General features: G+C 43.3%; 1 protein-coding gene across 1 annotated transcript in view; it reads right to left on the bottom strand.

Annotated features, from left to right (window-relative positions):
* Window positions 1-210: 210 nt before the first annotated feature.
* The window catches only part of LOC120041301 (receptor-type tyrosine-protein phosphatase beta-like), a 102,081-nt gene continuing 82,356 nt past the window's right edge, over window positions 211-19,935 (bottom strand). Inside the window, exons 23-28 of the mRNA XM_038986240.1 lie at window positions 18,485-18,619; window positions 17,391-17,513; window positions 15,920-16,083; window positions 11,836-11,971; window positions 6,211-6,331; window positions 211-5,318 (exon numbers count right to left, since the gene is read on the bottom strand). Coding sequence (XP_038842168.1) covers window positions 5,296-5,318; window positions 6,211-6,331; window positions 11,836-11,971; window positions 15,920-16,083; window positions 17,391-17,513; window positions 18,485-18,619 — 702 coding nt within the window. The 3' untranslated portion in view covers window positions 211-5,295. The remainder of the gene's footprint in view (window positions 5,319-6,210; window positions 6,332-11,835; window positions 11,972-15,919; window positions 16,084-17,390; window positions 17,514-18,484; window positions 18,620-19,935) is intronic.

The raw sequence follows: 19,935 nt of genomic DNA, 5'->3' as shown, positions 1-19,935 counted from the left end.
CAGTCCTACCAGGATACCAGGATATTCAGTCCTACCAGGATATTCAGTCCTAGCATGCCGGCTCTATCCTCTCTAAATTATGTTAAGTAAAATAACGTCATGTACATCATTTCTAAGCAGGTAAAATTGCAGTTGGGAATAAAACATTTTTTACAAACAAAATGTTTATAGTGCATCATGTGGAATATCTCATAAAAAATGTCAACTAGATGTATCTATATTCTTATTTTATTGTACATGATTAACATATTTAACATGGTTGCATATTCTTGGCATTATTAATGTAATCATATATTCAAAACAATGTTTAGCTTTTTTACTTACATGCATAACACATAGCTTATCATACCAAACAATACACATGGATAAACATGGGTTACAAAACCAGGCATATTCACAACATAACATTGTATACAGTCATTCACATTGATCCAGTGCAACACAATGAGACAGAGAAGCACATCTCTTCCCTGTAGGTGAGGTCACGTGACAGTTGTTGGGTTGTGACACCTCTGCTCGTCACAATATGTTAACGCAATCAAATATACAATCTACACCAGTATAGACAGACACACCAGTATAGACAGACTAGTGTCCTGTCCAGGGGGTGTACTAGTATATTAATCTACACCAGTATAGTCAGACAGACTAGTGTCCTGTCCAGGGGGTGTACTAGTACATTAAGTTGCCTCACAGGCTCCTGCCCTTTGGTCCGCTCTGGCTTGGAAAAGGCTTCCTTATTTTGTCAGTATGCTCACCGAGTAAGATACTGCTCTAGAGAGATACTACTCCTATGATTAATCACTCTATGGCTGTGTGCTCCAAATGGCACCCTATTCCCTACATAGTACACTACTTTTAACCGCAGCCCTATGGGCTCTGGTCAATAGTAGTGCGCTATATAGGGAATAGGATGCCTTACCTTTTGGGACGCAACCTACATCAGCCTACATAAGTGATTAATTAATACAACCTTAGTTCTCCAGAGGGAGGAACGGTTCATAGTTAACTATGTGCTGAACGTAATGAGTTGGCAGATTACCTCATCGTATTAACAAGAGACAGGAAACAGATTAAGAGACAGGAAACAGAGTTAGAAAACATTTAGGAACATACATCAACACCTCTCTCCTCCATTGCCAGCAGTATGATTATGAAAAACAAACAGATGAAAAGAAACAAGATCATTCTCTACTTTTAAATGAAAGGGAACATTCTAGGCTAGGAAACATACTCGGCTAGGGAACATACTAGGCTAGAGAACATACTAGATTAGGAAACATACTCGGCTAGGGAACATACTAGGCTAGGGAACATTCTAGGCTAGGAAACATACTCGGCTAGGGAACATACTAGGCTAGAGAACATACTAGATTAGGAAACATACTCGGCTAGGGAACATACTCGGCTAGGGAACATTCTAGGCTAGCGAACATTCTAGGCTAGGGAACATACTAGGCTAGAGAACATACTAGATTAGGAAACATACTCGGCTAGGGAACATACTCGGCTAGGGAACATACTAGGCTAGGGAACATTCTAGGCTAGGGAACATTCTAGGCTAGGGAACATTCTAGACTAGGAAACATACTAGGCTAGGGAACATTCTAGGCTAGGGAACATTCTAGGCTAGGGAACATTGTAGGCTAGGGAACATTGTAGGCTAGGGAACATTCTAGGCTTGGGAACATTCTAGGCTAGGGAACATTGTAGGCTAGGGAACATTCTAGGCTAGGGAACATTCTAGGCTAGGGAACATTCTAGGCTAGGGAACATTCTAGGCTAGGGAACATTCTAGACTAGGGAACATTCTAGACTAGGGAACATTCTTTCAGTTAGTTTAAGCTATGCTCATATTCCAGATGCACAACCATCCCATAGGTCATGTGGAATTATACCTACTGTAAATTATACATACTGTAAATGGTACATACTGTAAATGATAAATATGGCAGGCTTACACCATGACTTCTCTGTTAAAGACAGTAAATTCCTCTGATTTGCCTCCAACACCTCTGTCCCTAATCTCCGTGTTTCTTTCTAAAGGCCTCGGTTAGAAGGTTTCCCCCTGCAGCTCAACTGTTGGTTGGTGAGCGACGTAGTAGCCATGTAACAGCAAAACAGAAACGTTGGAAGAACATTCATCAGGTAGCTAAGCGCCTTCACATTAAGTTCTAGCTGCTGTATGGGCACGAGCCATACTCTGGTGGAACTCAGAGAGATGTGTTCCAGAGGGTCATTGGGGATCTAAGAGCGTATTAGTTTGACAGGAGGGATGGGGGATTGATATAGATTTCTGTAATGAAAGACTTTTGAGGAATCCACAGTGGAGCTTAACACACTATTAAATCCACTCAACTCCCAGCAGGGAGGAGAACAGATGGAGAGAGTTGATGTTTCTGTACTGTATTATCTGGAGACAATCTCTTTATGATATGACCTTTAGGCTTATAGGGGAGGACAGGGGTGAGAGGGTCAAGCCTGAAAGACTGGTGCTCTACTCTACATAATACTGTATACATTGCCTTACTTGCTGTGTGGGGTCATTTGGTGCACAAGCAATGACGAGCGCCGGCATTTTTTTGTGAAGATGGGAATAGGACTAAACAGGAAATTCAATATCCCTGCCACTGGGAGGAGTCAGAATGTGTTCCATCTGATACTACTGGAGGAGTCAGAATGTGTTCCATCTGATACTACTGGGAGGAGTCAGAATGTGTTCCATCTGATACTACGGGGAGGAGTCAGAATGTGTTCCATCTGATACTACTGGGAGGAGTCAGAATGTGTTCCATCTGATACTACTGGGAGGAGTCAGAATGTGTTCCATCTGATACTACTGGGAGGAGTCAGAATGTGTTCCATCTGATACTACTGGGAGGAGTCAGAATGTGTTCCATCTGATACTACGGGGAGGAGTCAGAATGTGTTCCATCTGATACTACGGGGAGGAGTCAGAATGTGTTCCATCTGATACTATGGGGAGGAGTCAGAATGTGTTCCATCTGATACTACTGGGAGGAGTCAGAATGTGTTCCATCTGATACTACTGGGAGGAGTCAGAATGTGTTCCATCTGATACTACTGGGAGGAGTCAGAATGTGTTCCATCTGATACTATGGGGAGGAGTCAGAATGTGTTCCATCTGATACTACTGGGAGGAGTCAGAATGTGTTCCATCTGATACTACTGGGAGGAGTCAGAATGTGTTCCATCTGATACTACTGGGAGGAGTCAGAATGTGTTCCATCTGATACTACTGGGAGGAGTCAGAATGTGTTCCATCTGATACTACTGGGAGGAGTCAGAATGTGTTCCATCTGATACTACGGGGAGGAGTCAGAATGTGTTCCATCTGATACTATGGGGAGGAGTCAGAATGTGTTCCATCTGATACTACTGGGAGGAGTCAGAATGTGTTCCATCTGATACTACTGGGAGGAGTCAGAATGTGTTCCATCTGATACTACTGGGAGGAGTCAGAATGTGTTCCATCTGATACTACGGGGAGGAGTCAGAATGTGTTCCATCTGATACAACTGGGAGGAGTCAGAACCCTGAAAATGATTCTCTTAGTATTTCTGTTTTAAAGCTAGTATTTTCATGTTTAAATTGAACAACAAAGTTAAAATAAATATGTGATTTTTGTCGAGACACTAACATAATGGGAGCCATTGGAGAGAAGATTCAATCTGAACGTACTATTTATATGTAGATACAGATTGATTTTGAAATACTAACGTAATGAGAGCTTCTGAAGATCTGCAATATTTTCAGTAACAATGGGAAGAATGCCAACCAACACAGTCTCTTCTGTAGCTCAGTCTTTGTTCCCGTGGCTTGGGGCTCAGAGAAGCTCAGACAGAGAAAATGCCACGTCCCAAACCTGTAGTCTGGAAAGGTCAGTGTCTTGGCCACTACAGACCTCTCACAGGGTCAGGATGTTGACATTTAGTCAATTCTCTCACTTTATCCCCAGGATCTCAGCAGGATTTGACCAGTATTGCTTATTGTGTGAAGTTTCTTCAGTTGTTTTTAGTTTCGTCCTACTTCTGAAGACCTACTTCTGTTTAGACCAGGAAGCCGGCCAGCTGAGATTCAGTTGAAGGGATCTCCCGCTCAGTTCAACATGACATAGAAAGATCACCGCTCGTATGTTCACAGACACATCCATCAGCCTAGTTTTATGCCAAAAGGATGAACAGAAATGCAACATCATGTTTTGAGGAAGGTAATGTACAAAACCCATACAGTCCCTCTCATGAACACTCCCTCCATCTTGGTTTGAAAGACATTGGAAAAAAGGTTACCACCTCTTTCGGAGATAACCGAATACAAGATGGCGTTTGTTTTCCAGTCGAGTGTTCACTTCGCCCTAGAAAACATAGGTAGCTGAGATGGCGTACTTATACAAACTATATGCTGTTCCCTCCTCCAGGCTCTTCTGTACAATCTCAATGGTACACACACACACACAACATGAACTGACGCTATGTTTAAAGATAAGAGGACTATTCACAACACAACCAACTGTACAGACGATCTGCTACTTTACACAAGGATATAGACAGCATTGTGATGAGCTACTCTCAAGACAGCTAGCTGTCTGTCTGTCTGCTCCGGGTTAAAACAGTTTTAACTACAAACCAGCAACTACGATTTAGAATATATTATACAGAAAGGGCTTTGTACCCAAACGGCACCCTATTCCCTATATAGTGCACCACTTTTGATTAGGGCCCATAGAGAATAGGGTGCCACTTAGGATGCAGGGAAGGTTCCTTCAGGGGAGGTTTTTAGGTGGTCAAGCCTCGTCATAATAATGCTTTGTGACGTAGCTACGCCTCATAGAATCCCATTTATTGCTTCGCCTGATAGCTTTCATTCATCTTTTTTTATCTGTTACGTTGAATAAGAATCATTATATTTACGTTTATATCAGTTCCTTTTGTCTTTTCATCAGACATTACTAATATTGAAATAACATGAGTTTAAGAATACTGTTTCTTGGAAGTGCTTACAAGTAGGTGCAAAACAATATAATCACATATATCTCATTGAATGCAACCTAAGATTCAGGTATGAGTGAACGTAATGTCAATATTTCCAGATGTCGATCTGCTCCATTTTAAATAGACATCCTGAGAGGTTGAACCAACAGTGTATCAAACATAAATAAAGGACCCCCGTCTATAGTCCTTTAGTGGGGACAGACTGGCGGTCTGGTGGTACTGAACAGATTCTTCCCTGCTTTTCATTCTCACTCAGTTGTGTGGAGAGGAACCCGGACTGTCTTTAGCGTCCCGTGTACACAAAATCTGAAGAGAGTAAGACAAAATAAAGGCACATTTAGTCAAATATTATGTCAAACACGTGTACTAAATGTACCCTTCCGTATGACTAAGTCATTTAGACGGTTTAGGGGATTATCGTTTTAGCGACTCAAAATGGAACTGTGATTAAAGCCATAGAGTTAGACATACTGGAACGGGACATTGCCATCAAGTCAATGTTCTCCGGTGGGGGGACCAGCTGCCATGTTGGCTTTGTCCGTTCCAGTCATGGTAATTCTATTGGTAGGCTTACAGCCGTCTGTCCGTGCTTGTAATTCTAATTATATTGGTAGACCTATATCTATAGTCTGGATATATAGTCTAGGTATGGTGGTATAGTCTTACCATGGTAGTAGTCTGGATATAGAGTCTTGGTATAGTCTTACCATGGTAGTAGTCTGGATATAGAGTCTTGGTATAGTCTTACCATGGTAGTAGTCTGGATATATAGTCTTGGTATAGTCTTACCATGGTAGTAGTCTGGATATATAGTCTTGGTATAGTCTTACCATGGTAGTAGTCTGGATATAGAGTCTTGGTATGGTGGTATAGTCTTACCATGATAGTAGTCTGGATATATAATCTTGGTATAGTCTTACCATGGTAGTAGTCTGTATATATAGTCTTGGTATGGTGGTATAGTCTTACCATGGTAGTAGTCTGGATATATAATCTTGGTATAGTCTTACCATGGTAGTAGTCTGGATATATAGTCTTGGTATAGTGGTATAGTCTTACCATGGTAGTAGTCTGGATATATAGTCTTGGTATAGTCTTACCATGGTAGTAGTCTGTATATATAGTCTTGGTATGGTGGTATAGTCTTACCATGGTAGTAGTCTGGATATAGAGTCTTGGTATAGTGGTATAGTCTTACCACGGTAGTAGTCTGGGTTGAAGTTCTCATAGATGGGGTAGAGAGGGTTCTCCTGCTCACTACGGAGCTTCCTGGCTCTCAGGACATCTCGAACACACTGGTGGAGGAAGGAGTACTGGTACTGTGGGGTGGACAGCATTTACATCAATATCATCAACACTACTGTTTATCTGCTGTGGGGAGGACAGCATTTACATCAATATCATCAACACTACTGTTCATCTGCTGTGGGGAGGACAGCATTCACATCAATATCATCAATACTACTGTTCATCTGCTGTGGGGAGGACAGCATTCACATCAATACTACTGTTCATCTGCTGTGATGAGGACAGCATTCACATCAATATCATCAATACTACTGTTCATCTGCTGTGGGGAGGACAGCATTCACATCAATATCATCAATACTACTGTTCATCTGCTGTGGGGAGGACAGCATTTACATCAATACTACTGTTCATCTGCTGTGATGAGGACAGCATTCACATCCATATCATCAACACTACTGTTCATCTGCTGTGGGGAGGACAGCATTTACATCCATACTACTGTTCATCTGCTGTGGGGAGGACAGCATTCACATCAATACTACTGTTCATCTGCTGTGGGGAGGACAGCATTCACATCAATACTACTGTTCATCTGCTGTGGGGAGGACAGCATTCACATCAATACTACTGTTCATCTGCTGTGGGGAGGACAGCATTCACATCCATATCATCAACACTACTGTTCATCTGCTGTGGGGAGGACAGCATTCACATCAATACTACTGTTCATCTGCTGTGGGGAGGACACCATTCACATCCATATCATCAACACTACTGTTCATCTGCTGTGGGGAGGACAGCATTCACATCAATACTACTGTTCATCTGCTGTGGGGAAGACAGCATTCACCGGCTATATACACTGCTCAAAAAAATAAAGGGAACACTTAAACAACACAATGTAACTCCAAGTCAATCACACTTCTGTGAAATCAAACTGTCCACTTAGGAAGCAACACTGATTGACAATACATTTCACATGCTGTTGTGCAAATGGAATAGACAAAAGGTGGAAATTATAGGCAATTAGCAAGACACCCCCAATAAAGGAGTGGTTCTGTAGGTGGTGACCACAGACCACTTCTCAGTTCCTATGCTTCCTGGCTGATGTTTTGGTCACTTTTGAATGCTGGCGGTGCTTTCACTCTAGTGGTAGCATGAGACGGAGTCTACAACCCACACACGTGGCTCAGGTAGTGCAGCTCATCCAGGATGGCACATCAATGCGAGCTGTGGCAAGAAGGTTTGCTATGTCTGTCAGCGTAGTGTCCAGAGCATGGAGGCACTACCAGGAGACAGGCCAGTACATCAGGAGACGTGGAGGAGGCCGTAAGAGGGCAACAACCCAGCAGCAGGACCGCTACCTCCGCCTTTGTGCAAGAAGGAGCAGGAGGAGCACTGCCAGAGCCCTGCAAAATGACCTCCAGCAGGCCACAAATGTGCATGTGTCTGCTCAAACGGTCAGAAACAGACTCCATGAGGGTGGTATGAGGGCCCGACGTCCACAGGTGGGGGTTGTGCTTACAGCCCAACACCGTGCAGGACGTTTGGCATTTGCCAGAGAACACCAAGATTGGCAAATTCGCCACTGGCGCCCTGTGCTCTTCACAGATGAAAGCAGGTTCACACTGAGCACATGTGACAGACGTGACAGTCTGGAGACGCCGTGGAGAACGTTCTGCTGCCTGCAACATCCTCCAGCATGACCGGTTTGGCGGTGGGTCAGTCATGGTGTGGGGTGGCATTTCTTTGGGGGGCCACACAGCCCTCCATGGGCTCGCCAGAGGTAGCCTGACTGCCATTAGGTACCGAGATGAGATCCTCAGACCCCTTGTGAGACCATATGCTGGTGCGGTTGGCCCTGGGTTCCTCCTAATGCAAGACAATGCTAGACCTCATGTGGCTGGAGTGTGTCAGCAGTTCCTGCAAGAGGAAGGCATTGATGCTATGGACTGGCCCGCCCATTCCCCAGACCTGAATCCAATTGAGCACATCTGGGACATCATGTCTCGCTCCATCCACGAACGCCATGTTGCACCACAGACTGTCCAGGAGTTGGCGGATGCTTTAGTCCAGGTCTGGGAGGAGATCCCTCAGGAGACCATCCGCCACCTCATCAGGAGCATGCCCAGGCGTTGTAGGGAGGTCATACAGGCACGTGGAGGCCACACACACTACTGAGCCTCATTTTGACTAGTTTTAAGGACATTACATCAAAGTTGGATTAGCCTGTAGTGTGGCTTTCCACTTTAATTTTGAGTGTGACTCCAAATCCAGACCTCCATGGGTTGATAAATTTGATTTCCATTGATAATTTTTGTGTGATTTTGTTGTCAGCACATTCAATTATGTAAAGAAAAAAGTATTTAATAAGAATAGTTCATTCATTCAGATCTAGGATGTGTTATTTTAGTGTTCCCTTTATTTTTTTGAGCAGTGTATTATCACTGGGCGTCACTGGCTATATATTATCACTGGCTATATATTATCACTGGGCATCACTGGCTATATATTACCACTGGCTATATATTATCACTGGCTATATATTATCACTGGGCATCACTGGCTATATATTACCACTGGCTATATATTACCACTGGCTATATATTACCACTGGCTATATATTATCACTGGCTATATATTATCACTGGTAATATATTATCACTGGCTATATATTATCACTGGCTAAATATTATCACTGGGCATCACTGGCTATATATTATCACTGGCTATATATTATCACTGGGCATCACTGGCTATATATTATCACTGGTAATATATTATCACTGGCTATATATTATCACTGGCTATATATTATCACTGGGCATCACTGGCTATATATTACCACTGGCTAAAATATTATCACTGGTAATATATTATCACTGGCTATATATTATCACTGGTAATATATTATCACTGGCTATATATTACCACTGGGCATCACTGGCTATATATTACCACTGGGCATCACTGGCTATATATTATCACTGGGCATCACTGGTAATATATTATCACTGGCTATATATTATCACTGGCTATATATTATCACTGGCATTCACTGGCTATATACACTGCTCAAAAAAATAAAGGGAACACTTAAACAACACAATGTAACTCCAAGTCAATCACACTTCTGTGAAATCAAACTGTCCACTTAGGAAGCAACACTGATTGACAATAAATTTCACATGCTGTTGTGCAAATGGAATAGACAAAAGGTGGAAATTATAGGCAATTAGCAAGACACCCCCAATAAAGGAGTGGTTCTGTAGGTGGTGACCACAGACCACTTCTCAGTTCCCATGCTTCCTGGCTGATGTTTTGGTCACTTTTGAATGCTGGCGGTGCTTTCACTCTAGTGGTAGCATGAGACGGAGTCTACAACCCACACACGTGGCTCAGGTAGTGCAGCTCATCCAGGATGGCACATCAATGCGAGCTGTGGCAAGAAGGTTTGCTATGTCTGTCAGCGTAGTGTCCAGAGCATGGAGGCACTACCAGGAGACAGGCCAGTACATCAGGAGACGTGGAGGAGGCCGTAAGAGGGCAACAACCCAGCAGCAGGACCGCTACCTCCGCCTTTGTGCAAGAAGGAGCAGGAGGTGCACTGCCAGAGCCCTGCAAAATGACCTCCAGCAGGCCAGAAATGTGCATGTGTCTGCTCAAATGGTCAGAAACAGACTCCATGAGGGTGGTATGAGGGCCCGACGTCCACAGGTGGGGGTTGTGCTTACAGCCCAACACCGTGCAGGACGTTTGGCATTTGCCAGAGAACACCAAGATTGGCAAATTCGCCACTGGCGCCCTGTGCTCTTCACAGATGAAAGCAGGTTCACACTGAGCACATGTGACAGACGTGACAGTCTGGAGACGCCGTGGAGAACGTTCTGCTGCCTGCAACATCCTCCAGCATGACCGGTTTGGCGGTGGGTCAGTCATGGTGTGGGGTGGCATTTCTTTGGGGGGCCACACAGCCCTCCATGGGCTCGCCAGAGGTAGCCTGACTGCCATTAGGTACCGAGATGAGATCCTCAGACCCCTTGTGAGACCATATGCTGGTGCGGTTGGCCCTGGGTTCCTCCTAATGCAAGACAATGCTAGACCTCATGTGGCTGGAGTGTGTCAGCAGTTCCTGCAAGAGGAAGGCATTGATGCTATGGACTGGCCCGCCCATTCCCCAGACCTGAATCCAATTGAGCACATCTGGGACATCATGTCTCGCTCCATCCACGGACGCCATGTTGCACCACAGACTGTCCAGGAGTTGGCGGATGCTTTAGTCCAGGTCTGGGAGGAGATCCCTCAGGAGACCATCCGCCACCTCATCAGGAGCATGCCCAGGCGTTGTAGGGAGGTCGTACAGGCACGTGGAGGCCACACACACTACTGAGCCTCATTTTGACTAGTTTTAAGGACATTACATCAAAGTTGGATCAGCCTGTAGTGTGGTTTTCCACTTTAATTTTGAGTGTGACTCCAAATCCAGACCTCCATGGGTTGATAAATTTGATTTCCATTGATAATTTTTGTGTGATTTTGTTGTCAGCACATTCAATTATGTAAAGAAAAAAGTATTTAATAAGAATAGTTCATTCATTCAGATCTAGGATGTGTTATTTTAGTGTTCCCTTTATTTTTTTGAGCAGTGTATTATCACTGGGCGTCACTGGCTATATATTATCACTGGCTATATATTATCACTGGGCATCACTGGCTATATATTACCACTGGCTATATATTACCACTGGCTATATATTACCACTGGCTATATATTATCACTGGCTATATATTATCACTGGTAATATATTATCACTGGCTATATATTATCACTGGGCATCACTGGCTATATATTATCACTGGCTATATATTACCACTGGCTATATATTACCACTGGCTATATATTATCACTGGTAATATATTATCACTGGCTATATATTATCACTGGTAATATATTATCACTGGCTATATATTATCACTGGCTATATATTATCACTGGGCATCACTGGCTATATATTATCACTGGCTATATATTATCACTGGGCATCACTGGCTATATATTATCACTGGCTATATATTATCACTGGGCATCACTGGCTATGTATTATCACTGGCTATGTATTATCACTGGCTATGTATTATCACTGGGCATCACTGGCTATGTATTATCACTGGCTATATATTATCACTGGTAATATATTATCACTGACTATATATTATCACTGGCTATATATTATCACTGGGCATCACTGGCTATATATTATCACTGGCTATATATTATCACTGGCTATATATTATCACTGGTAATATATTATCACTGGCTATATATTATCACTGGGCATCACTGGCTATATATTATCACTGGCTATATATTATCACTGGGCATCACTGGCTATATATTATCACTGGCTATGTATTATCACTGGGCATCACTGGCTATATATTATCACTGGCTATATATTACCACTGGGCATCACTGGCTAAAATTGACGTTCATTATACTCACCGAAATGTACCAACTCATGGAAACAGTTCTGTTGAATGAATTGCGACTTTTATTCTGTGCTATCGTTACCTCTGTTTGCACCATGTGAGAGCGGTGCAGGCGGAGGTCAAACACACAGCCGTAGACATCCACTGTTCCTATGCTGTCCAGCTGTTGAAGGACCCGGTCCAGAACCATGAACGTCCCTGTACGACCCACTCCAGCACTGAGGGAGATAGGGACGGAGAGAGAGAGAGAAAGCAAGAGAAAAGGGGAAGAGAGAGAGAGAGAGAAGAGTGATTGATGTAATTTACACAACATTTACCATTGAGATCCATGTATTTATACACTTGTGGTAAATCATATTAAAATCATTTGATATGGGTATTTAATTGAATTGGTGTGCCTCCACAGCTACCATCCTGATTGAAGGATTTCTCCTTTGACACACACACACACACACACGCACACGCACACGCACACACACGCACACACAGTAATGATAAATGATGACGATCAATCACAATCCATCATCCAGGACGCTGCACATAATATCCGTCCAGCTGGATGATGTGCTTCACTGAAACACAGTTCACCACGTGCTTCACTGAAACACAGTACACCACGTGCTTCACTGAAACACAGTTCACCACGTGCTTCACTGAAACACAGTACACCAGTACTAACAGAGTTCTCTCTCCACTTTGACGGCACAACTAACATCTGGTACATAAGCGGGAGCTGGTCAGGGTCAGGAGTTCACTGGTCGAGGCTCTAGACGTCACCAACAGTGATGGAATGGCAGACTCCTGTAGCTGAGAGCGATACCCGCGTCGGGAGAAAGAGTCACTGCCGAGTAATGGACTGTCCTCTGGCAGAAAAACTACCCTTACTTACTTCTCCTTCCTGTAAAGTGTGTTGTGGCTTAACGACCCTTATTTACTTCTCCTTCCTGTAAAGTGTGTTGTGGCTTATCGACCCTTACTTACTTCTCCTTCCTGTAAAGTGTGTTGTGGCTTATTGACCCTTATTTACTTCTCCTTCCTGTAAAGTGTGTTGTGGCTTAACGACCCTTATTTACTTCTCCTTCCTGTAAAGTGTGTTGTGGCTTATCGACCCTTATTTACTTCTCCTTCCTGTAAAGTGTGTTGTGGCTTATTGACCCTTATTTACTTCTCCTTCCTGTAAAGTGTGTTGTGGCTTATCGACCCTTATTTACTTCTCCTTCCTGTAAAGTGTGTTGTGGCTTATCGACCCTTATTTACTTCTCCTTCCTGTAAAGTGTGTTGTGGCTTAACGACCCTTACTTACTTCTCCTTCCTGTAAAGTGTGTTGTGGCTTAACGACCCTTACTTACTTCTCCTTCCTGTAAAGTGTGTTGTGGCTTAACGACCCTTACTTACTTCTCCTTCCTGTAAAGTGTGTTGTGGCTTATCGACCCTTACTTACTTCTCCTTCCTGTAAAGTGTGTTGTGGCTTATCGACCCTTACTTACTTCTCCTTCCTGTAAAGTGTGTTGTGGCTTATCGACCCTTATTTACTTCTCCTTCCTGTAAAGTGTGTTTTGGCTTATTGACCCTTATTTACTTCTCCTTCCTGTAAAGTGTGTTGTGGCTTATCGACCCTTACTTACTTCTCCTTCCTGTAAAGTGTGTTGTGGCTTAACGACCCTTACTTACTTCTCCTTCCTGTAAAGTGTGTTGTGGCTTATCGACCCTTATTTACTTCTCCTTCCTGTAAAGTGTGTTGTGGCTTAACGACCCTTACTTACTTCTCCTTCCTGTAAAGTGTGTTGTGGCTTAACGACCCTTACTTACTTCTCCTTCCTGTAAAGTGTGTTGTGGCTTAACGACCCTCATTTACTTCTCCTTCCTGTAAAGCGTGTTGTGGCTTATCGACCCTTACTTACTTCTCCTTCCTGTAAAGTGTGTTGTGGCTTATCGACCCTTATTTACTTCTCCTTCCTGTAAAGTGTGTTGTGGCTTATCAACCCTTACTTACTTCTCCTTCCTGGAAAGTGTGTTGTGGCTTATCTGTGAACTTTACATTCCTGTTGATCTGATCCTGAAGGAGTGTAGATCACCATCAGCCAGGTTCATCTCATTTCTGTCTATATAGAGCTGAGGGTAGTCCAGACACCATCAGCCAGGTTCATCTCATTTCTGTCTATATAGAGCTGAGGGTGGTCCAGTTCACCATCAGCCAGGTTCATACATTAAAAACCAAAGTCTATCAGAATTCCAGTCATTCCAATAAATGTTATACCTCTTGGTCTTCAGGAAAAGGACTTGGAAATATGGAAGTATAGATCAGCCTAGTTGTTTAACCTGAGGCCAAACATTCCCTCATTGTGAAAAGTAACTAAGGACAGAGGAAGTGTCAAACACCCTGCTTATCGATCAAAACTAAGGACTTATTAGCCAGCCCTACTCTGTCGTTGATGATTTTTCATGGAGGACTGATTAGGCTCATTGATTTGAAAAATAAAAGCTGCGCTCATGAATTGGCATGCTTTGAGCACTACTGAAAAGTGCCATTTACATGTGATTAATGAATGTCATATGCTGCATTTGCTACAGGCCTGTTGTTGACCTTTAAGTTGGTGACACTTTGATATATTGATAATATGCAGCTGTTTAAAGGGCAAATCCACCGATGAAACAATAACAAAACGGACACCCCGCCTCTGCTTTGGTAAAAAGCTGAGGGAGGGGCCTGGAGAAATGTAACCACTCTCAGATTAATAGACAGAGCTATGGATGCAAGGACTGACCATCCATGATATCAACATTATTGTTTTAACCATGTTATGAGGCTATACAGTGTTTGTTTACATTCATGTTGTTTACAAACATTGGAGAAAAACAAGCTTATATTTGGGTTCTGATGGGGTATGACAGTTCAACTAAACTCAAGAAGCATTTATAAGTTATATTCTTCAAGAATCAATGGGTATATTTATATATACATTTATAAATACAAAAAATGGATGTAGCAACTACATATTGCCCCTTTAAGTCTATCCAAAGTGTGTGAGTTTGAGCAGGTGTCCATTACGTCTATGGATTATTATTTTTTATCAGCATGAATTAGATTGAGCAATATAATCCACACATTTATTTGATAGGCTGGGATCCGCACTATGCAGCTGTTTCCAGAGCACATTTTAAACTGGCTGTCCACTGGTTTCAAAAACAATGAATGATAGACATCTTAAACTTCTTGAATTCAACTATTATTAGGTTCAAATACACATTTAGATTTGTGAACAGACATCCACAACAACCACAATCTGTGTTGCGCAAATAGCTAAATGTGAGAGCAGCAGTGTGATTCACATCAATACTCTGTGTAGATATCAATAATAAGTGATATCTGTATCGCCGTAGACCACACCACTGCTGTCATCCTGACCTCCAAGCGTTTATTCAAGTTGGAAAGTCTTTGGATGCCGACAGCAGTCGCACCATTGGAAGACAACTTGGACTGTAGCCTACAAAAGCCTATTCCTGCTCTTTTCCCACAATCCATCAAACATATTTGGTGTGTCATCATAGTGGTCTCTGACTTGTGGTCAGACTTGCTCAGGGGGAACAAATGTAAACTTGCACCTTTTTTCAATGCTGATTTGAATGTCATTGAGAAAACAGAGAAGTGTCAAAGATTTTTTTTTCTTCTCGCAAACATCTTTTTTAAATTTAAAAGTAATCCTCGAAGTAATCATCGAGTTTTTCAAAAGTATCTGATTACAATAATTTAGCTGGTAACGGATTACAGTTACTGTTTTTTTGTAATCCCTTACATGTAATCTGTTACTCCCCAACCCTGCGAGGGGACTAGTCTAATGTATGGAGCTGATCAATTATTCATCGGCCTCACTACATTTTCTCAGTCACGTTGCTTGAATTTTCTTTGACTCATGTCTGCCAAGGGGGAAACTTTTTCTGGTGGGAGACGAACCCTCTGACTCCGCTAAGTTTACATCTACACTGGCATCGTTTCCTGAGTTTGAACACACACACACACACACACACACACACACACACACACACACACACACACACACACACACACACACACACACACACACACACACACACACACACACACACACACACACACACACACACACAATCTCCCCTTCCACACACACCGATGTGGCCCTTACACCTACCTGCAGTGAACAACGGTGGCTCCAGTGCTGGGGGCTCTGTCGATGTAGTCCCTGACGGTCCGTACGAACTCGATGAGGGACTGGGTGGTCTCAGGGACCCCGTGGTCTGGCCACACCGTGTAGTGGAAGTGTCTCACCACCCGAGGGAAGCTGGGACGACCCTCCTGAAGAGACACAGATGAGGGATATTCAGGACAGGAATGCAGGGTATTTCCCTCTTGGGGGCTCCCGAGTGGCGCAGCGGTCTAAGGTACTGTATCTCAGTGCAAGAGGTGACACTACAGTCCCTGGTTTGAATCTAGGCTGAATCACATCCGGCCGTGATTGGGAGTCCCATAGGGCGGCGCACAATTGGCCCAGCGTCGTCCCGGGTTTGGCCGGGGTAGACCGTCATTGTAAATAAGAATTTGTTCTTAACTGACTTACCTGGTTAAATAAAAGGTTAAATAAAATATAAATAAATACATTTAAAAAAAATAAAGTCGGACCTCCACACCAGGTCTAGAATGTACTTTGTAGATCAGGATCTAAGCGATTAGAGGATTGAACAGTTTGATCTGTCTTGGTACTGATGGTGTAAATAAAAACAGGTCGTCCTAGTGAACTGAAAGCTCTTCAGTTGGGCTACAGCTTTCAATAGAGTGACAGTAACAGAGAAGCTGCCATATTATCTGAGGTGAATGTTACTGAGGTGAATGTTTCTGAGGTGATTGTTACTGAGGTGATTGTTACTGAGGTGATTGTTACTGAGGTGATTGTTACTGAGGTGATTGTTACTGAGGTGATTGTTACTGAGGTGATTGTTACTGAGGTGATTGTTTCTGAGGTGATTGTTTCTGAGGTGATTGTTTCTGAGGTGATTGTTACTGAGGTGATTGTTACTGAGGTGATTGTTACTGAGGTGATTGTTTCTGAGGTGATTGTTACTGAGGTGATTGTTACTGAGGTGATTGTTACTGAGGTGATTGTTACTGAGGTGATTGTTACTGAGGTGATTGTTTCTGAGGTGATTGTTACTGAGGTGATTGTTACTGAGGTGATTGTTACTGAGGTGATTGTTACTGAGGTGATTGTTACTGAGGTGATTGTTACTGAGGTGATTGTTACTGAGGTGAATGTTTCTGAGGTGATTGTTACTGAGGTGATTGTTTCTGAGGTGATTGTTACTGAGGTGATTGTTACTGAGGTGATTGTTACTGAGGTGAATGTTTCTGAGGTGAATGTTTCTGAGGTGATTGTTACTGAGGTGATTGTTACTGAGGTGATTGTTACTGAGGTGATTGTTTCTGAGGTGAATGTTTCTGAGGTGATTGTTACTGAGGTGATTGTTACTGAGGTGATTGTTACTGAGGTGATTGTTTCTGAGGTGATTGTTACTGAAGTGATTGTTTCTGAGGTGATTGTTACTGAAGTGATTGTTTCTGAGGTGATTGTTTCTGAGGTGATTGTTACTGAAGTGAATGTTACTCACAGAGCTGATCTTGAACTCCCTGATTGTCCATTCAGCCAGGACAGACTCAGACAGCATTTGAACCACCAGGTCTCCATAGTACAGAGGCTCCCGGTCAGCCGGCCAGTAGTGGTCACACTTCACCTGGACGGGGACAACAATAACCACGGTTAGACCATTACATCTCTTGATTTGTTGACTGACTGACTGGTTGATTAAGGGATTGAGTTATTTATCGAATAGTTCGTTCATTTATTCATTTGTTTGTTTTTCCGTTCGTTCGTTCGTCCATCCATCTATCCCCATTCATTCATCCCTCTATCCATCCAAAATGTCCCACTCAAAGTAAATTCCAATAATATCAGACTTTTTATGTCTAATCAAATCAAGGGGGGGGGGGGGGGGGGGGGGGGGGGTCAATACAAATAGTCTGTGTGGCCATTTGATGAATTGTTCAGCAGTCTTATGGCTTGGGGGTGGAAGCTGTTAAGGAGCCTTTTGGACCTAGACTTGGCGCTCTGGTACCGCTTGCCGTGCGGTAGCAGAGAGAACGGTCTATGACTTGGGTGACTGGAGTATTTGACAATTTTTTGGGGGCTTTGTCTGACACCGCCTGGTGTAGAGGTCCTGGATGGCAGGAAGCTTGGCCCCAGTGATGTACTGGGCCGTACTCACTACCCTCTGTAGGGTCTTACGGTCGGATGCCGAGCAGTTGCCATACCAGGCGGTGATGCAACCGGTGAGGATGCTCTCGATGGTGCAGCTGTATTACTTTTTGAGGGTCTGGGAACCCATGCCAAATATTTTCAGTCTCCTGAGGGGGAAGAGGCGTTGTCCTGCCCTCTTCACGACTTTCTTGGTGTGTTTGAACGATGATAGTTTGTTGGTGACGTGGACACCAAGGAACTGAAACTCTCGACCAGCTCCACTTCAGCCCCGTCGATGTGAATGAGGACGTGTTCAGTCAATCCAGTCAAGACATATGTCAAGTACTCAATGATTTAGATTACTGACCATTATCAGGGTTCTATAGGAACTATGTATTTCTCTGAGTCACTATGGAAACACATCTGTCATGCCCCCCCCCCCCCCCCCCCCCCCAATCTCCGACTCACCCGTCCCTTCTCGACACACTGCGTCACCATGACGACGTTGTATACGTTGTGCTCCCACACCATCCTCCAGAAGTCGTCCTTGGTTCCGGGGAGAGGGCCTTGGGTGGCGATGTACTCACGACGGAAGTTGTTCCCCTGAAACAGACAGATAGGGATCAGTCAGTCAATCATTCAATCATGGGGCAGGAAGTGGTTTAGATGCAGAGCCTATGTCAAAAAGCGTATTTTGGGATGGCCTTGTAAGTTGAAACCTTATAACAGTGGAGTAAGTGTTGCAAATGCAGGTTTATGCTGAAATATGGACCTACAGCCACATCTCACACTCTAATGAGACAAAGACAGTCTGAAATATGGACCTACAGCCACATCTCACACTCTAATGGAGACAAAGACAGTCTGAAATATGAACCTACAGCCACATCTCACACTCTAATGAGACAAAGACAGTCTGAAATATGAACCTACAGCCACATCTCACACTCTGAGACAAAGACAGTCTGAAATATGGACCTACAGCCACATCTCACACTCTAATGAGACAAAGACAGTCTGAAATATGAACCTACAGCCACATCTCACACTCTAATGAGACAAAGACAGTCTGAAATATGAATCTACAGCCACATCTCACACTCTGAGACAAAGACAGTCTGAAATATGGACCTACAGCCACATCTCACACTCTAATGAGACAAAGACAGTCTGAAATATGAATCTACAGCCACATCTCACACTCTAATGAGACAAAGACAGTCTGAAATATGGACCTACAGCCACATCTCACACTCTGAGACAAAGACAGTCTGAAATATGGACCTACAGCCACATCTCACACTCTAATGAGACAAAGACAGTCTGAAATATGGACCTACAGCCACATCTCACACTCTAATGAGACAAAGACAGTCTGAAATATGGACCTACAGCCACATCTCACACTCTAATGAGACAAAGACAGTCTGAAATATGGACCTACAGCCACATCTCACACTCTGAGACAAAGACAGTCTGAAATATGGACCTACAGCCACATCTCACACTCTAATGAGACAAAGACAGTCTGAAATATGGACCTACAGCCACATCTCACACTCTGAGACAAAGACAGTCTGAAATATGGACCTACAGCCACATCTCACACTCTAATGAGACAAAGACAGTCTGAAATATGAACCTACAGCCACATCTCACACTCTAATGAGACAAAGACAGTCTGAAATATGAATCTACAGCCACATCTCACACTCTAATGAGACAAAGACAGTCTGAAATATGAACCTACAACCACATCTCACACTCTGAGACAAAGACAGTCTGAAATATGAATCTACAGCCACATCTCACACTCTAATGAGACAAAGACAGTCTGAAATATGAACCTACAGCCACAGCTCACACTCTGAGACAAAGACAGTCTGAAATATGAACCTACAGCCACATCTCACACTCTG

Source organism: Salvelinus namaycush, unplaced genomic scaffold (assembly GCF_016432855.1).
Source record: "Salvelinus namaycush isolate Seneca unplaced genomic scaffold, SaNama_1.0 Scaffold432, whole genome shotgun sequence".
Classification (NCBI taxonomy): Eukaryota; Metazoa; Chordata; class Actinopteri; order Salmoniformes; family Salmonidae; genus Salvelinus; species Salvelinus namaycush.
Note: the sequence above shows the minus strand (reverse complement) of the source record. Positions and strands in the feature narration are given on the sequence as shown.